Raw genomic sequence first — 16009 nt, 5'->3', positions numbered from 1 at the left:
GACCTAAACGCTATAAGACGTGTACATCCACAAGTGTGATTGGATACACCACACCCAAAGCTCATACACTGTGGTTTAAAGGCCTGCGCAGGTTTACATTTACAGACCTGCAGTCCCGCTACCCTCACCCAACCCCCAACCCGATTTCCAGCTGCCTCATGCAGCTTCCGATCACATGATCAGAGCATGGTGTCAGCGTTACAGTTATCACCCCTCTCCCACCACAGGGTGGCATTGCAAGCCTGACACCATCCTCTGAGCCCTGATCACAACTTATGTGAACGGAAGCCACAGAGCTTCCCCGAGTGGAGGAAGAGAAGACAATGCAGCCATACAGGATTATAGCATTTCCCTGCCATCCGCTCTACCCGAAACCCGACCCGCACGGAAAAAAAAAAGGCTACCTGAACCCAACCCACATTTCGGGTAACCCATGGGAACCCAACCCCATGCAGGCCTCTACCGTGGTTGCCATTCCACAACCCGGGTTTGTCAGCACCACCTCTATTGGTCTAATTCATTCCATTTGCATAACTACACGATAAGCGTCTCCTGGTCCCTCCTGTGCTTTTTCTCTCCTCCTGGAAGATCACAGATTTTCCAGATCACCGCAACAGGGAAGCTCAGATCACTCTATTCTCAGCTCCACTTACATCTTCTGCAGTCTCTTCTAAAAATGTCCACTTTGGGTAGCCTCTGATTCAGTATCTAAATATCAGATGTTCAGGTTATAACACACACGCGCGCACGCACACACAAACTTATGGATGACTTTACTTTGTCAAAACCTTCCATATCTTTTTAACTTTACCTCCATAGCTTGGCCTCACAGACAAGTAACCACACAGCAAGAAACTATTTCCTGTCAACTTTTCTTATGGTAGCCATTTTGTTTTTCACCTTATAACTAATGATCTTATGTTGTTACGCACCCATCCGCAGGAGGGAGAAGAAGAAGAGCCACAGGAGGCACAGTATGGGGGCCGCCAAGGACTGGTTGACGGCTGAGAAGTGGATCTTCTTGTCCAGTTTGGTGGGGAGATAGGCGTAGTACAGGTTGTACCGATCCACCAGGTGCTTCAGCAGCAAGTAGATCAAACCTGGGAGAACAGAAAGCCAGACAAAGGGTAAAGGAAACTCTGGTTGCCAATTACAGGAGGAGGACACCAGGAGGGTCTGCAAGAGGACCAGTCCTTTTATAGTTTTATAAGTTCAGGCAGTGTTTACAGTATGATCTTGTTATAATAAACTCGGGTATAATGAACTGACTCTCCAGGTCCCGGCCAATCTCCATTATAAGTCTCTGGGAGCAACACTTGGTATAGTAAACTCTCATATAATAAAACTTCTGTTATAGTAAGCATGTTTTTTTGGCCCCTATGTGAGGCTGACTCTGGATATAGCAAACAGTGGGCGGTGCATGCGTCATTTGTCAGTGGGCAGAGCATGCATCATATGTCAGTGGGCGGTGCATGCGTCATAGGTCAGTGGGCGGTGCATGCGTCATAGGTCAGTGGGCGGTGCATGCGTCATAGGTCAGTGGGCGGTGCATGCGTTATAGGTCAGTGGGCGGTGCATGCGTCATAGGTCAGTGGGCGGTGCATGCGTCATAGGTCAGTGGGCGGTGCATGCGTCATAGGTCAGTGGGCGGAGCATGCATCATATGTCAGTGTGAAACCCATGGTCGGCTGCTCGCTTCAGGCTGGTCGCAGGTAAGTTGATGCCTGCTAACATTTGTAAGACAAGAAGAATTGCCTGAGCACTGGATATACAGTATTGTACAAATAAGCAGCTCGGGGAAAATGAGGAATAATGTGAATATAAACAAAAGAGGTTGCAGGGTTACCACTTTCACTTTGCAATGATCGAAAAAAGTATCATCACAGTCCTCCCACGGAATTGTACGCACTGCCATGCATCTCTTCCCCAACCAGGCAATGTGCATTGTTTAAAGAGAACCCGAGTTGGGAATTACTAATACTATTGGGGCACAGAGGCTGGTTGCGCACACTAAGACCAGCCTCTGTTGCCCCATCGTGTGCCTCCATGTCCCCCCTGCTCGCCGCTATAGACCTGGCGCAGCGTGTCGCCAGCACAATGTTTACCTTAGCGCTGTCTGTCAGCGTCGCTCCCCCGCCTCCTCCGCATCGGCGCACCCGCCCGCGTCCCTTCCCTCCCGCTGATAGGAGGGAAGTGACGCGGGCGGGTGCGCCGATGCGGAGGAGGCGGGGGAGCGGCGCTGACAGACAGCGCTAAGGTAAACATTGTGCTGGCGACACGCTGCGTGTCGCCAGCACTGCGGGGTCTGTAGCGGCGAGCAGGGGGGACATGGAGGCACACGATGGGGCAACAGAGGCTGGTCTTAGTGTGCGCAACCAGCCTCTGTGTCCCAATAGTATTAGTAATTCCAACCTCGGGTTCTCTTTAAAAGGAAATAAATAAGTCAGCCTCCATATAACTTTCACTTTGGGCATGCTTTAAAGTGGATCCAGGATAAACTTTACACATTTCATTATTGTGTTATTGTGCCCCTTACATATATTTCATAGGACATTCCTCAAGCCAAATACTTTATTTTTTTGTTGTTGTTTTAACGCCCTAATTCCCTATAAACTAAACAAGCCGCACCCACAGCTCCTTCAGCGCCTAGGCATTCTGAGTCCCATGTAGCAAGTGCTTATGGGAGCTCAGTCTGGGGAGGAGGAGGCTTTTCCCGAAGGAGGAGGAGTTACCAGCTGGGAGCTGCTGAGATTGCAGAGGCAAGGGGCAGAAAGGGGAGGAGAGGGGGGAAAGGGGATTTGATTTTCACAGGCTGAGGGATGGAGATGCAGAGCAGCTTGGCTGTGTAATGATGACAAGAAGAATATGGCTGCTCTTATTGTATTACAGCAAGAAATAATCATATACTGTTGAAGCTGTTTGTAGCTAGATTTTCTGTGTAAACTATCTAAACTTTAGATAAGATATATAAACAAAATACTTGTCAGTTAGTTTTTCATCTCGGATCCACTTTAAGTTCAGGAGAACTGGGGCTTCAATGACTGTAAGACCCACCCACCTCATCTGCATACAGAAAGCTTTGCATATATTAACCCTTGCAAATAAAAAAGTTAACTGCTTGTTAACAACTACCTTGTAGTTCATGAGATGCTCAAATTTCAGAGCTGGTTTAAATCTATTTCTCTCCTGGTACTTATTCAGCTCATTAATGCCCAAAGCCTATTACTTACCAAAAGGCATAATGATGGGACAGGTGATGCTGTACGCTGTGATGACCGTGAAGACGCAAAGCATCCAAGCGTACATCGCTCCAAACTGGAATTCAAAGGCCTGGTGCTGGAAGACACAAGTTCAAAGACACAAGACTTGTTATACTAAGAAAATGATATTAATGGATGTCACACACTCACTAATCAGCAAAAAAAAGAGGGAAAAAAGGAACAAGATTAAAGGACAGAAAGCCAGTCAGACATTGTCCAGAGGTACTGCCCCTGACTGTCAAGCATGAGGTAATGAGTTTGACTCCCGGCTCAGAAAAAACAACAACAATAAACCAAAAAATAGAGAACCTGTCATATAAGGCTCTCTGTTAATACTGCCAGGATAAGCGGGTGTCAGCAGTAACAACTCCCTTGCACACACGTAATCATTAGAAGTCGTAAACTCCCCCCCAACAGCAAAACAGTTGTGGGTGTTTCTTTTTAAGTTCTTCCAAAGTTCTGGCAACTCCCACCTATGTCTAAGCTTGCTACCAGGTTGCCAGCTGCCAAGCCACCCCGGGGCAGGCCGCAGCAATGCAGGTGGAGGTGGCCAGAGCTTTGGAAGGCTTTGTGAAATATAGCAGCCTCCATATCCCTCTCACCTCGAGTTCCCTTTAATGAATCTCGGGCACTCACTGTAATGGGATAACTGATGTTCACCCTTGATAACTAGTGATGGTTAATGAGATGCAAATAATTTCAAGTTGATGCAAGATTATGCAAATTTAGTAGGCACATTTATGCAGCTTGAAAATGAACCAATCAAATGTTACCTCAGCAGGATCTGATTGGTTACTTTTCAAGCTGCATACAAAATTTGCATACTCCTGCATCAACTTAAATTTAATTGCATCTCATTGACCATCCCTATTGATAAGCCTCATTGGTTTTAACTTTGTGACTGATAGGTTTATGGCCATATAACCTCGTTTCACTCTCCAATACAGCACAGTGAAAGTGGAATAGAGCAATAGACTATCTGATTGGTTGCTATGAAGAACAACAATAAGTCTCCTCCCAGACACTTGGACCGTTCCTTGTCACATGACTGGTTTGTCCCTCCCATCAGCCCGTTCTGCGCACCTGCTTAATGTTCCGCCTCTCCGCGGCAGACTTGGCCAGGATCATGCGCACCGTGTACAGAATCAGCCCTGGCAGCCTCATCAGCTCCAGCCCGTTCCCGATAAAGGCCGAGGCGATGACGTAGTTCACAAAGAACGCTCCCTGATCAGGGAGAAAGACGCACCTGAAATGGAATGAATAACTGTCACAGATTATTCCCTGTAAGGTGATTATTATTTAAATTATTATGTGCTGATATAGAGTGCTGACACCGAATATACCAATCAATTCTCATTGTTTAAACTATACACACACTTGAGACATTTCCCAGCCAATCCTGATTGCTCATGACTCAAAAGCCCAATCTACATAATACGATTCTTTGTGCGATTCGATTACGATTCTATTGACGATCAGATTAAATCCGACATGTCCGATCGGGATTCGATTCGAAAAACAAAAACAATGGCAAATCAAATTGAATCCCGGATTGAATCGGATCTTAAATAGAATCGTAACCGAATCGCACAAAGAATTGTATCGTGTAGATGGGGCTAAAGATCTCACTAAATGTATACAGTTTTCCTCAGTATCATAGGTGAAAGATTGTGACTCATCCTGTGTTACTTAAGGCCCATACACAAGTCCGATTTTCGCAAACGACCCGTCGTTTGGACGTCATATCGGGCATGTGTACAGTCTGTCGTTCAGCTGATAAGACGGGACTTGAGCGATCTGCACACGCCTGATTTGACGTCCAAACGACGGGTCGTTTGTGAAAATCAGACGTGTGTATGGGCCTTAATTTTAATGACCAACCTCTATTGTTCTTACGGGAACTTCTAGCACCTCCCACCAGGGATGTATCAGGGTAATATAGCGCCTATGGCAAACACTGGAATTGCGCTCCAACAAGCAATGGGAGACCACAATTCAATACTGCTGGAGATGCAGTTTAACTTTTACCTTTAGGCCGCACTACAATTGTGTTGTCAATACATACCAGAATTAAGCAGCTGGGTTACCCAAACGTTTAAAGTGGCTCTGAGATACACTTTTGCTCATTTCATAATTATGTTCTTTTCATATGGTATGGCATTTCTCAAGCCAAATACTTTTTTTGTTTTGTTTTAATACTCTAGTTCCCTATAAACTAAACAAGCCTCGCCCACAGCTCCTCCAGTGCCTTGGCAGAGGGGAGGCGGGAGGAGGAGAGGGGAGTGAAGTTTTCAATGGCCAAGGGCTGGAGATGCAGATCAGCTTGCCTGTGTGTAATGATCACAAACAGAACATGGCCACTCTCATTGTATGATCACAGGAAGAAACAATCATATACTGTTGAAGCTGTTTGCAGCTATATTTGCTGTGTAAACTATCTAAACCTTAGATAAGATCTATAGACAAGTTACTTGTTATAGTAAGTTTTTCATCTCAGATCTGCTTTAACCTCCTTAGCGGTAACCCCGTGCTGGACACGGGTTAAGCCGCGCAGGAGGATTTCTCAGGCCCCGCTGGGCCGATTTGCATAATTTTTTTTTTTACAGCTAGCACTTTGCTAGCTGCGTGTTACTAACGATCGCCGCCGCTCCGCGCCGATTCGCCGCTATCCGCCACGTCAGAGGGTGCTCCCCCCCCCCAAGATTAGTGCCCTGCCTGGCCAATCAGTGCCAGGCAGCGCTGAGGGGTGGATCGGGACTCCCTCTGACGTCACAACGTCGATGACGTCATCGCGGCCCATCGCCATGGCGACGGGGAAGCCCTCATGGGATTTCCGGATGGGCAGATGCGCCGGCGGCGATCGGTGAGTACGGGGGGACGCCGCAGGGAGGGGGGGGGAAGCATGTAGCTAGGGCTAGGCTAGCTACATGCTAAAAAAAAAAAAAAGTTAAGAATAACCTGCGGCCGCGGGAATAATACCGCCAGGGAGGTTAACCACTTCACCGCAAAGGGGTTTTACCCTAACAGACAAGAGCGATTTTCATTTGTCAATAGCTTAACGTCCCCGGCGTTACGCAGTTTCAATGACTGCGTCCGCAGGATAATTTTTGCCTATAAAATGTTATTTATACGCTTTAGCTTGAACTGCGCTAGCTATGTATGCCCCCCAAATGCCTCCGGTCCCCTCTGATCCCCCGATCGCTGCTGGTAATATTTACCCATCCACGATCCCGCGAGAGCCGCAGCTTCACTGTCGCTATGGCGACGATCGGACATGACGTCATGCGCAGTCCCGATCCTCCCCATAGCGAAGCCGGGAGCTGATTGGGAGGCTGTGCCATCGCGGGATCCCTGGGGGGTACGTATACCGGCGGCCATCGGCAGCGATCAGAGGGGACCAGAGGCACTTGGGGGGCATACTTAGCTAGCGCAGTGCTAGCTGAAGGGTATAAATAACGATTTATAGGAAAAAATCCTCCCGGGGCCATGTGATCCCCTGCGGCGTCTAGCCCGACACTGTGTTGGGCTTACCGCAAGGGAGGTGAATCACTACTTATCACAATGAAAGGATCTAGATCTTGTTTTTTTCACCACCAATTAGGCTTTTTGGGGTTGATATTTGTTTTCAGTAATTACTTTATAATTCTATGCATTTCAAAGGGAAAAACAAGGCAAAAAATGAAAAAATACACTATTTCTCCAATTTCATCCCTTATAGTTTTAATATAAACACTGCTACTGTACATAAAACCCACACATTTTATCCGCCTATTTGTCATGGTTATTACAAGATTTGAATTATGTCCTTAGTACAAAGTATGGTGACAATATATTATTTGGAAATAAAGGTGTATTTTTTCTATGTTGTGCTAAGTGCTGCTTAACCTATAAGAACGTCCTGGAGCCGTTAAGAGGCTCCAGCAGGACGTTTTAATACGCCTGCTCGTCTTAAAGGGCTGGTGCACACCGAGTGGCTTTTTCAGCGTTTCTGCAGCCGCTTGCGGGTGCGGATCCGCTAGGTCAATGTATCTCAATGGGCTGGTGCACACCAGAGCGGGAGGCGTTTTGCAGAAACGCATACTCCGGGGGTGAGGCATTTTTTGGATTGTGGAAGCGTTTCTGCCTCAATGTTAAGTATAGGAAAACGCGAACCGCTCTGAAAAACGGCAGTTCAGAGCGGTTTTCCAGACGTTTTTGTTACAGAAGCTGTTCAGTAACAGCTTTACTGTAACAATATATGAAATCTACTACACCAAAAGCGCTTCACAAAACCACAAAACGCTAGCTGAAACGCTACACAAAAATAAGAATAAGCGTTTCAAAATCTGCTAGCATTTTGTGGATCTGCTAGCGGGTTTTGGTGTGCACCGGGCCTAAGTGGTTAAAATGCCCCCAGATACATAAATTTAGAGGCCATAGTCTCTTAAATATTATTAAATAAGAAGCTATGTGCCTCAAAAATAAATAGTCACATGATTTCAGATCAAAGAATCAAATATCTTCATACCTTCAGATAAAAGAATCGAGTAGTCACATGATTCCAGACAAAGCATCAAGTAGTCACATGTCCCCCAATAAAAATATTAGTCACCAGCATCCAGAAAAAAATATGAAGTCAAGATAAAATTACATAGCAAAGTGCGCCCTATATACTTAAATTAAGTAGCCATGTTCCCCAGATAAAAGAATAATCTAATCTGAGATATGAGTGATAGTGTGTGTGTGTGTGGGGGGTAGGGGGCACGTGGCAGCGCAGCAGAGGGGCAACATTATGGCACAGCACAGGGACGCTGTGGCACCCATGTCATGAGTCATGCCTGTACCCCTCTAGATACGCCACTGCCTCCCACCTACACGTACTTCCTCTAACAAGTGCAGGCATCATCCCCCCACGACAAGTGCAGGAGTCACATTTCCACTCTCCATGTAAGGAAAGAATTCACCCCAATTATAAAAAAACGCAGCTGTTTCCTGTCTCCATATAACAAGATACAAGCCAACTATTTTGCAGTCCTGGTTTTAAGCACATGGTGACGCTTGTCAAGGCAATTACATCACACACTGTTGGAAGATCAGCGACCCTTCACCTCTCTGTCATAATAGTCTGAAGCTGTCCATACTCACTCCAGCCTGATGGGACCATCCAGAGACTTGTCAAACAGCCATCGGAAGAAGACATCTAAACTGTAGAGAGACATGGTGCAAAAATTTAGAGCCTTCTGTGTCCACATTCACCATAAGAAGACTGAGGTGTCATGGCAAGGAGGTCCCATTAAAGTGGATCCGAGGTGAACTTTTACTCATTGCATAATTGTGTTCCTTTCCTATTGTTTATAGGGAATTCCTCAAGCCAAATACTTTTTTGTTTTTGTTGTAATACTCTAATTCCCTATAAACTAAACAAGGCACCCCCACAGCTTCTCTAGAGAGCCTTGGCCGTAGCAAGGGCTCATGGGAGCTCAGTATGGGCAGGAGGAGGGGGAGGTGTTACTAGCCATTGATTTCAGAGGCAGAGGGGAGGAGGAGGGGAGATTAGGTTTTTTTTCACAGGCTGAGTGCTCAAGATGCAGATAAGCCTGCCTCTGTGTAATGTTTACAAACAACATGGCTGCTGTCATTGTATTACAGGAAGATATCATATTCTATTACATCTGTTTGCAGCTAGATTTGCTGTGTAAACTATCTAAACTTTAGATAAGATATATAGCCAAGTTACTTGTTATAGTTAGTTTTTCATCTCGGATCCGCTTTAAGCAAGATGGAGATAAGATTAAGGCAGACAGCGGTTGGAGGAGGAAGAAAGGACAAGCGGAAGACAGAGAAGAACAGAAGACGTGAAGGTCAGGCTGACACCCAGGGCAGACACCTCATATCCCTCCCTTACCTGGTAAGTCCGAGAGACGGCAAAATCAGAACCATGAATATCAGGAAGAAGTATATCTTGTGCATCATAATTCTGGCCTCTTCAGATCTGCAAGAAGAAAGAGGATAAATAATGTTTGTACTCTAAGGCCCGGTTCACATTAGCGTTCCCTGTCCGGATCCGCCTGATCGGATCCGGACCGTGTACTGTACAAACGGAACATACGTTCCACATAGCAATGCAAAGTCTATGCGGACGTTCACATGCGTACGTTCCGTACAGAACGGAGCCGGATCAGATATGGACTCCGGACACTTTTCCAACATGCGCTATTTTTCGGGTCCGGCTCATCCGGCCCACGCACCCGGACCGGAGCCTGACTGCACCATCCGGAAATAGAAACCTATGGGGAACGGAAAGCACAGAACACACAGGATACAAACACCTGACGTTCTACCCCACTTCCTATGCGGATTCTAGCGGCCATTTCGGATGGGGACACATGGGCAGCAGTGGAGCAGCAGTGACTAACGTGCTGGAGCTGTTTGGCAGTATGTCGGAGGTGGAGTGAGGCCTAAACAGCGGAGGACCTGATTCTACAGGTGCACCAGGTGCACCTTCTGCTGGCCCCAACAATTTTATTAGTAATTTCGCTGTTTTTACCACACGGATCCGGATAGCAGCCTGATGCATGCCTGATGCAAACGGACCGGATCCAGATTGGATCCGGATCAGAACCATACGGTTCCGATCCGGATCCGGTCCGTTTGCATGCCAAAACTCAAGTGTGAACGGGGCCTAAGTATCATGCCTATAGTAAGTTAGGCCTAGAACAAAGCTCTAGCTGTAATCCGCCTGCCTCCATTCTCTTAGGCTTGCTTCACACATAGATCTGTACATTTCTAGTCCTGTCCTGTCAGTTTTGCATCAGTTTTACTTGACTGGACCAGAAATGTACACCTTTTATATGTGAACACACCCATGGAAACACTAAACTGATACAAACTGACAGGACAGGAGCGGAAAATTGTACAGATTTATGAGTGAACACAGTCATAGAAACACATACAAAACTGATGCCAAATGCCAAAAACTGACAGGGTACCTTTTTCTGTGTGAACCAAGCCTTAGAGAAAGGGCCGGTTCACACATGCAGCAAAACAAAACTGGTCCATTTAAAATGGATCCATTAATCACAAGTTTGTTATTCTTTTATGCTCAATGAATAAATAAATCACACCAGAAACAAGCAAGCAGCTAATCAAGTCACACTTCAGCCATAGTACCTGATCTGCTGCATGCTTGTTCAGGGGCTATGGCTAAAAGTATTAGAGGCAGAGAATCAGCAGGACAGCCAGGCAATATGTATTGTTTAATAGGAAATAAATGTCAGCCTCCGTATCCCTCTCACTTCAGGTGAAGCCTCGGGAGCATGCAGAGGTGTCCCTCTACAGTAGTATTTATAAGACAACTGAAGCAAGAGGTACATGGAGGCTGCCATATTTATTTCCTTTTAAGCAATACCAGTTGCCTGGCTGTCCTGCTGATCTATTTGGCTGCAGCAGTGTCTGAATAACACCACAAACCAGCATGCAGCTAATCTTGTCAGATCTGACTTTAAAGTCTGAAACGCCTGATCTGCTGCATGCTTGTTCAGGGGCTATGGCTAATAGTATTAGAGACAGAGGATCAGCAGGATAGCCAGGCAACGGATATTCCTTCCCTCTTGTTACAGTTTTTTTCATGTTGCTTTCCTTCAGGATTACTTGAAAGGGGAACTGAAGTAAGAGGTATACGGAGGCTGCCATATTTATTTCCTTTTAATCAATACAAGTTGCCTGGCAGCCCTGCTGGTCTATTTCTCTGCAGTAGTATCTGAATTACACCAGAAACAAGCATGCAGCTAGTCTTGTCAGGTCTGAAACACCTGATCTGCTGCATGCTTGTTCAGGGGCTATGGCTAAAAGTATTAGAGGCAGAGGATCAGCAGGGCTGCCAGGCAACTGGTATTGCTTAAAAGGAAATAAACATGGCAGCCTCCATATACCTCTCTCTTCAGTTCCCCTTTAAAATTACACTGTGAAATCCACAGGTCTCAAATCCAGATATTGACTTTGACAGAGGCTTTCCCCGTCCTGCTCCTGACCACTTATCCAGCACTGGGTCCCTCAGAAGCTTGAAGCCGCGCTCCCATAAGCAAATGAGCACAGCGCGGCCCACACTGTAGCATCGGAACGCCGTGATTGTTATAGTGGCTTCTGTCTAACTAGCCACTGTGGAGCCAAAATTTAAATTTTGGGCCAAATATGAGACAAATTCAATGCAGCCTGATGCAGCTGACTCGTCCAATCCCAAGCTGCCTACATTTGCATAAAATTAACACAATGATTTGCATCTTACTGGCAATCCCTCCCAAGAAGATAGGAAACTTGTTTCCTGGACAAACATGGCGGCATGCTCTTCGTTCAGGGGGTGGAGCCTAACCCATCAGTATGCCGCCATTGTTTGTTCCAGGAAAGGAAAATTACTGAAGGAAAGTATACCATTTTTTGGTTTCCTGGACAGTATATTAATGGGTTAGGCTTCACCTCCTGAAAAAAAAGAGCAAGCCACCATTGTTTGTTCAAGGAAACAAAAAATTACCGAAGGTAAGTATAACATTTTCCGGTTTCACCAGTGATAAGGAGCCTTACTTTTTCCAGTGTGCCTCAAAGAGGGTGGAGTAGTAGACGATGGTGGGCAGCAACGCAGAGAACGACCACAGCAGCAATGTTGGGAAAAACTGGCTGATCACTGGATTCTAGGAAGACAAGGTAGATTATTAGCCACTCTGCAGTCTCCAATCCACATTAAAGTGAACCTTAAAGGAATACTGTAGGGGGGTCGGGGGAAAATGAGTTGAACTTACCCGTGGCTTGTAACGGTCCCCCGCAGACATCCTGTGCCCGCACAGCCACTCACCGATGCTCCAGCCCCGCCTCTGGCTCACTTCTGGAATTTCCACTCACTGATGCCGGAGCATCAGTGAGTGGCTGCGTGGGGACCATTAGAAGCCCCGGGTAAGTTCAACTCATTTTCCCCCGACCCCCTACAGTATGCCTTTAAAGAGACTCCGTAACAAAAATTGCATCCTGTTTTTTATCATCCTACAAGTTCCAAAAGCTATTCTAATGTGTTCTGGCTTACTGCAACACTTTGTACTATCACAGTCTCTGTAATAAATCAATGTATCTTTCCCTTGTCAGACTTGTCAGCCTGTGTCTGGAAGGCTGCCAAGTTCTTCAGTGTTGTGGTTCTGCTATGCACTCCCCCCTCAGGGAGGAAAGAAACACACAAATGATCTCTTGAGATTCAAAAGGAAGGCTGTATACAGCCTGCTTGTGTATGGATGTATTTTCTATGTGTGGACATACTGTACATCAACCTACTTCCTGTTTTGGTGGCCATTTTGTTTGTTTATAAACAAACTTTTTAAAGCTGTTTTTAACCACTTTTAATGCGGCGAGGAGCGGCGAAATTGTGACAGAGGGGAATAGGAGATGTCCCCTAACGCACTGGTATGTTTACTTTTGTGCGATTTTAACAATACAGATTCTCTTTAAGCCAGAAAAAAAAAATGATTTTTACTCACCTGGGGCTTCTACCAGCCCCCTGCAGCAGTCCTGTGCCCTCGCAGTCACTCACTAATCCTCTGGTCCCCCGCTGCCAGCTAGTTTCGTTTTTGCCGAAAGGCCCGTCAGGACTGGCCACGCGTAGCTTTTTCCGCATTCCCGACTGTAATTACCGCTATTGCGGGCCGCAACGCGTACAAAAATACGCGTTGCCGCATATCTTTGCGTGCGTAATGCGGCAACGCGTATTTTTGTACGCGTTGCGGCCCGCAATAGCGCTAATTACAGTCGGGAATGCGTGGCTAGTCCTGACAGGCCTGTCGGCAAAAATGAAACTAGCTGGCAGCGGGGGACCAGAGGATTAGTGAGTGACTGCGAGGGCACAGGACTGCTGCAGGGGGCTGGTAGAAGCCCCAGGTGAGTAAAACTCATTTTTTTTTTCTGGCTTAAGTGTCTCTTTAAGGATAACTGCCATCTCGCCGACCGGTTTCGCTAAGATTCTCCTACGATCTGAACTTTGCATGCTTATTTTCCACTTACCCAGGGAAAAAAAATCTATTCCCAACAGTAAAAGCCTTTGTCTCTTTCTACCCTTTTCTGCGGTGGAGACCTGTACCCCTTTATTAGCCCCTGACGCTCTACTGGCTGTACTTGTGATCCAACTGGGTTTCAGGCAACTAAACAGGTGTGGTTCTGGCCACGCACACCCCTCGTTCATGCTCCTGTTTCAGTTATAGTCAAAATTAAAAAAGCTATTTAACTTACCAGGGGCTTATTGCAGCCCACTGGAGTCATCTTGTGCCCACAACGACCATCCTGTCCCTCTAGGCAAACAGCGGCGACCCCCACAAAGCTGGCCGGTCATGTCCCTACTCACCGTGCTCCCGCAGCTGGGGACGTTCTGGGCATGCGCAGTATGCAAAAATTGCTATTGCGCATAAGCAGAACGCTCCTGTCTGCGGAAGCGCCATTAGGGTGCACATGCAATGTAGCCGCCGACTGGTGACAGCCGGCCAACTATGTGGGGGTCGCAGCTGCTGCCCGGAGGGGATCAGGACAACTTCGTAGGCATAGTAAGGGGTCCAGGGGGCTGCAAAAAGCCCCAGGTATGTTATTACTTATTTTTAATTTTGCCTATGTGCAGGATCAGGAGGTGTAAGTGTCCGGGGCCCCACACAGACTCTACCAGGGCTGACAGTGATGCAACAGAGAAGACCGGGGGAGCAGATATACTACAGGGGCCAGAGCAAGCCTTAGGTAAGTATAAATCCTTTCCTACTTTAGTCTTAGGTACACTTTTATAAACTGCACTCAATGTCCACAAAGAGATCTAGAATCAACCTCCATAGCGGTAGTCCAGAGTCAGGCTCAGGGCTGGAAATCCACAGCTAAGAGCAGTAACCCCGAGCATCATTCTTGGTAGTCGCTGCAAGGTTAATGCAGAGCATAGCGCGCAGCCGGCGTTTCAACTCACCTCCCCTGGGATCCAGACACCGGCAGCCATTCTCCTTCCTGTCCTCAGAGGCTCTGGATTCCTCTGGTGAGGTCGCCATCTATCTCACTATAGGGTTACAGCGCTACCCAGAGGACAAAGGGAGAATTGCAGTGCTGGATCCCAGGGAGGTAATGCAGGGTCTGCTACAGGGTCTCTGGGGTATGATTTTTAGGGTCAAAAAGCTAATGACAAAATTGTACCACTTTTGGACTCTAAAAACAGGAAGGAATCATACCGCCAAGGAGGTTAACCACAACCAATACCAAATTGGCAATATGCGATTATTAATGCGGTCTATTGGCTCTCACCCCCGGCTGTGCTACTTACATTCAGGTAGTAGATGGGCTTAGTGACGTTGAACTTGTCCATCGTTGTGATGATAATGGACGGAGTTGTGAGGAAGAACAGAACAATGAAGAGGACGAAATTGATTCCGATAATTCGAACCCACCATCGAGCACCGCGGACCGACATATTCTCCCTACAAGGAGGAAAGCATTGTACAGATATCACAAGACATGGGCTCAAAGTGACCCCAACATAAAACCTTGCCAATAAAAACAAACAGAATTATTGGGAAAGCTACATAACAAAAACAATATTTCTTTCACAGATATACTCAAGAGAAGTAGTGATGCCGCTAAGAGTGTCAGGAGGAAGCCCTCCAATGTCAGGAGTAAGTTCCTCCCCCTTGACATTTTATGTCACCCTATTAGCTCTTTAATGCCATGGATAGCTTTACTGACAACAGGGAGACTGAGGAATGCAGCTCACTTTACCTACTTCCCACTTACATCTGCTGCACATCAGTCTAAAGTCTCGTACACATGCCTGGCTTAAAGGTCAACTGTAACCAGAAGGATATGGAGGCTGCCATATTTATGTCCTTTTAAGCAATACAAGTTGCCTGCCTGTGCTGCTGATCTTCTGCCTCCAATACTTTTAGCCATAGACCCTGAACAAGCATGAAGCATATCACAGGGTTTCTGACATTATTGTCAGATCTGATAAGATTAGCCACAAGTTTGTTTCTGGTGTGATTCAGACACTACTGCAGCCAAATAGATCAGCAGGGCTGCCAGGCAACTGGTATTGTTTAAAAGGAAATAAATATGGCAGCCTCCATATTCGTCCCACTTCAGTAGTCCTGAAGTCGGCTGAGGCGGCCAATAAACAAATAATAAATTGGGTGTGTGTATGTCAGTCCCTGGCCCCCAACCTGCAAGCGATCTGCCCGATGGACCCCCCACCGATTTCATTGTTTGCGCCACTCCCTCGTCTGCTGCATGACGCCATGCACGCACCACTCGTTGACCTTCTACTGGAGAGGTTTACTCACCTCGGGAGGGGGAAGCCTCTGGATGCTCTCGAGGCTTCCGCCGTCCTCCTCTGTCCCACGGAATGCACAGCTGACAATGTCAGGCTGTGCAATATTTACCTTTCCCTGTTCCAGCGGGGGCGCTGTTGCGGCTCTCCGCTCGAAAATAGCCGATCTCAGTCAGGCTCAGTGCGCCTGCGCAGTAGAGCAGACTCGACTGGAATCGGCTACTTCCGCCTATTTCCGAGTGGAGAGCCGCTACTGCGCCAGCGCTGGAGCCGGGAAGGTAAATATTTACATCCCTACCGTTCCGGGAGCTCTATCACTGCTGCCGTGGGACACAGGAGGACGGGGGAAGCCTCAATAGGATCCAGAGACTTCCCCCTCCCGGGGTGAGTACCAACCAGGGGCATTTTTGTTCGATACACATCCTCTTTAAAATTGGTCCCTAATGCCTGGTAC

At 47.0% G+C, this 16009-nt stretch overlaps 1 protein-coding gene across 4 annotated transcripts in view; it reads right to left on the bottom strand.

Moving 5' to 3' along the window:
• TMEM63A (transmembrane protein 63A) overlaps positions 1–16009 on the bottom strand; it is a 90613-nt gene that overhangs the window by 2778 nt on the left and 71826 nt on the right. For all 4 annotated transcript variants that reach the window (XM_068232832.1, XM_068232833.1, XM_068232834.1 and 1 more), the window contains 7 exons: positions 14557–14710; positions 11817–11923; positions 9145–9231; positions 8385–8444; positions 4344–4506; positions 3231–3336; positions 933–1100 (listed from right to left, as the gene is read on the bottom strand). In XM_068232832.1, coding sequence (XP_068088933.1) covers positions 933–1100; positions 3231–3336; positions 4344–4506; positions 8385–8444; positions 9145–9231; positions 11817–11923; positions 14557–14710 — 845 coding nt within the window. The remainder of the gene's footprint in view (positions 1–932; positions 1101–3230; positions 3337–4343; positions 4507–8384; positions 8445–9144; positions 9232–11816; positions 11924–14556; positions 14711–16009) is intronic.

Source organism: Hyperolius riggenbachi, chromosome 4, assembly GCF_040937935.1.
Source record: "Hyperolius riggenbachi isolate aHypRig1 chromosome 4, aHypRig1.pri, whole genome shotgun sequence".
NCBI lineage: Eukaryota > Metazoa > Chordata > Amphibia > Anura > Hyperoliidae > Hyperolius > Hyperolius riggenbachi.
The sequence above is the reverse complement of the archived record's forward strand: the minus strand, read 5'-3'. Positions and strand labels throughout refer to the sequence as shown.